At 35.5% G+C, this 3,649-nt stretch overlaps 1 protein-coding gene across 1 annotated transcript; it reads right to left on the bottom strand.

Moving 5' to 3' along the window:
- Nucleotides 1-2,993: 2,993 nt before the first annotated feature.
- On the bottom strand, nucleotides 2,994-3,395 carry LOTGIDRAFT_99202 (hypothetical protein; the record flags this gene model as incomplete). The annotated part of the gene is made up of 1 exon (XM_009056479.1): nucleotides 2,994-3,395. A coding segment is annotated over one exon (402 nt), but the record flags the coding sequence as incomplete, so codon positions are not given.
- Nucleotides 3,396-3,649: the final 254 nt, after the last annotated feature.

The raw sequence follows: 3,649 nt of genomic DNA, 5'->3' as shown, positions 1-3,649 counted from the left end.
ATATCAGTTTAAAGAGAAATGTACATGATCAATTTCATTAAGATCATCAATGAATCTTCGATATTAAACTTTAATAACCTGTTTTAAAAGAGCCTCATAACAAAATCAAAATACTCTCAATATTAATGCTACCAGGCACTTCAAAGTTCTCTTCACCAAGTCAGCTATACATAAACGAAAGCATCACACAAAATCGCAGAAGCCCAGAAATTCAAGAAGAAGACTTCCAGGTGTCCTGTATATTCAAGAGGTTACGACAACGCCCGACCAAGCAATTCTGAACGGAAGCAGCATATGTGTTTATAAAGTTATCTAATATCATTCATATCATAATCATCAGAAAACATTGCAGTTGTCTACTTCATGGCAAACGAAACATTTCCTTTTGGTCTCTCGTTTGGACAGATTTAACTAGATGCTTTATATATCATGATCGTCATCACTATGAGAAAAAGCTAAAAAGGGGTAACTGTAAACCTACTGTTTTGTTTAGATAATCTATTTTTCATCATTTCTGTGTTAACACACAAAGAATAATAATATATCTGCATAATCTGCAATTTCTATTTTTGGCATTTCAAATTCTTTGCGATAACATCGTGATATTTGAAGCCAACTCCCAACATATCAATTACATTCTTCGACAGGTTGTATTTGAAATCAAACCGAAAGTAGTATATGGGAACAATCAGAGTCTAAGACGTCATTTTTATTATAATTCCAGGAACCATGATAAATAAATAGACCATTTTTCAGCCTGCCAACCGAACCAATATCTAGACAAGATACTTTTTTTTTCGTATATGTTAACTAGTTAGCGATGAAAAGAATTTCAACGACTGTGGTAAATGAATGGTCGGGGATGTTAGTTCTGACATCGGAGAAATTCCATTTAAACGATGATCTAGGTGTACTAGCAGTGGAGATGCATCACAATAGACCACCGAGTGCAACTTTTACAGTTCATCTGAAAATCGAATCTGCAAATTTTCTTTTTACTCCTGTCTCACCAAAATAAACATAAGAAGACCAAAGTTCTTCAAAGGGAACGCTTAATTGACATACTGTTTCGTACGGTGAGATCAGGTGTTCTGGAATATTCTACCAAACACATTTCATCATCTTGTACATATTTTCTCTATTACAGACCTCATAAGAATCCTGCGTTTACAAGTCAATGTTTTCTCATCACGAAAATCATTTTAATTATTTACAAACATTCAGAATGTTTCAGAAATAGGTCATTTTATTTGATAAGATCTAATATACCTCCTGTTTTATACATTAAAAACTGGTTTAACAACATTGGTAACCTCTTCAATACAGTATAGTGCAATCAAAGCATATTCAACAATTAGCTGATAAGAACCATATGCTATGATAAACTTGGGTGGTCTCCAATCAAGATAAACCTATATTTTGTCCAAAAGCTAGTTCCACCAAGGATATGGTAGCGACACTTTGCTGCCAACCACAGAGGTTATACCTACCATCGGCTTTATGTCTAAGTTTAATAACAAATTACTTAACGATTTACTTGTCTTGTCCAGTTTGGGCTAATAAAGACGTGCTACATAAAGTTCGAATTGATAAAAATTTGTCAGATATTTTCGGAAGTTAAAACCAGCACCTTTAACCTATGCGAAAGTAAGTTGAGCATCTATTATCTAACTAGTGTGGGTGGTTTTACTGTTAATATCGTTTTCCACTAAGGACAGCGTCGTTAGCCATTTCTTTTTCAGTTGTCTGTCTGTTACTTACACAGCAAACATAAGCATGATGGGACCTACCGTCATCGGCAGTTATCATATCCATGACCATGTTTATGTAAATTGTAGTTTGGGTGGTCGTTTCATTAAAATAAATCTATAAGTGTTCGATTGACAATTGTAAACAGTACCACAAGACATTTCCTCTACTTTCGTGTTTTACATAATACAGTTTACATTGTGATATCTTGGGGGGATAAACAGTTAAGTGGTCTCTTCTATTTTAATCACTGTGAATAAACATCTCTAGGAGAACATTTCTCAATGGAAAGTTGTATTGCAAGCATTTACAGAGTAAATGAGAAAAGTTTTATAACAGATGTCCTTTCGACTAGAACTGTAATTCAATGTATCTGAGAAGAACTATACAACTGAAAAGCAGAGAAATTGTGGGTGTTATTTTTGCTCAAAATATCGGGTGGGTCCAAACATCAGTTGAGATTGTGATATTTTGGATTTGCATATAGGTTACTTCAGATGTTGAAACTGGCGTGACGCAAATACGAGCTTGAAGATCTAGAGATTGAGATTGAAGTAGTTATCTGTTTTTTCACAAAAGATTGGGCATACTTTCAACTGGTTTCTTTAGTGGAAAACGATATTAACAGTAAGTCCACCTACACTTCTAGTTAGATGATAGATGCTCAACTTACTCGCGCATAGGTTAAAGGTGCTGGTTTTAACTTCCGAAAAATTATGTCTTAGTATATCAACTTTTTAAGCCTGTAAAAATGTTTAAGGAATGATGAATGTTGTCAAACAATAGTGAATGATAGGCTTCGTCTTGTAAATTTAAGCAACAATGTTTTACCATGTCATATTGATAGATGATGTTTTACCCATGCCCTGTTAATCAATGATCGGCCGTCATTTGATTAATGATAGGCTTATCCATAGATGAAGTTTTATACATGCAATTTTGATCAATGATAGGTCGTCATTTTGAGCAGTGATATTTTCGACCATGTCATATTGATCAATGATATTCTTTAACCATACCATGTTGAGTTATGCTAAGTTTTGTCTTAGCATATTTATTAAATGGTAGATTTTATTCTGCAATGCTGAGCAATAAAAGGTTTTATCTTTTCATATTGAGCCATGATGGGTTTTGTCATCAGTTAAGCAAGAATGAGTTTTGTCTTGCCATATTAAAAAATGGTTGGTTCTAGTGCCTTGCCATTTTGAGCACTGAGGTTTTACCAAGTCATGTTGAACAATGATGGGTTGTACCAAGCCATGTTGAACAATGGTTGGTTGTACCCAGCCATGCTGAACAATGATGGGTTGAATCAAGCCATGTTGAACAATGATGGGTTGAATCAAGCCATGTTGAACAATGATAGGTTTTACCAAGCCATGTTGAACAATGGTTGGTTGTACCAAGCCATGCTGAACAATGATGGGTTTTACCAAGCCATGATGAACAATGGTTGGCTGTACCAAGGCACGCTGAACAATGATGGGTTGAATCAAGCCATGTTGAACAATGATGGGTTGTACCAAGCCATGTTGAACAATGATTGGTTGTACCAAGTCATGCTGAACAATGATAGGTTGTGCCAAGTCATACTGACCAATGATGAGTTTAACCAAGTCATGCTGAACAATGATGGGTTGTGCCAAGCCATGTTGAACAATGATGGGTTGTACCAACCATGTTGAACAATGATGGTTTGTACAAAGCCATACTGAACAATGATGGGTTGTACCAAGCCATGCTGAACAATGATGGGTTGTACCAAGCCATGTTGAACAATGATGGTTTGTACAAAGCCATACTGAACAATGATGGGTTGTACCAAGCCATGCTGAACAATGATGGGTTGTACCAACCATGTTGAACAATGATGGTTTGTACAAAGCCCTACTGAACAATG

Source organism: Lottia gigantea (genome assembly GCF_000327385.1).
Source record: "Lottia gigantea unplaced genomic scaffold LOTGIsca_28, whole genome shotgun sequence".
In the NCBI taxonomy this organism is placed as follows: Eukaryota; Metazoa; Mollusca; class Gastropoda; family Lottiidae; genus Lottia; species Lottia gigantea.
This window is presented reverse-complemented; position numbering and strand designations above follow the sequence as displayed.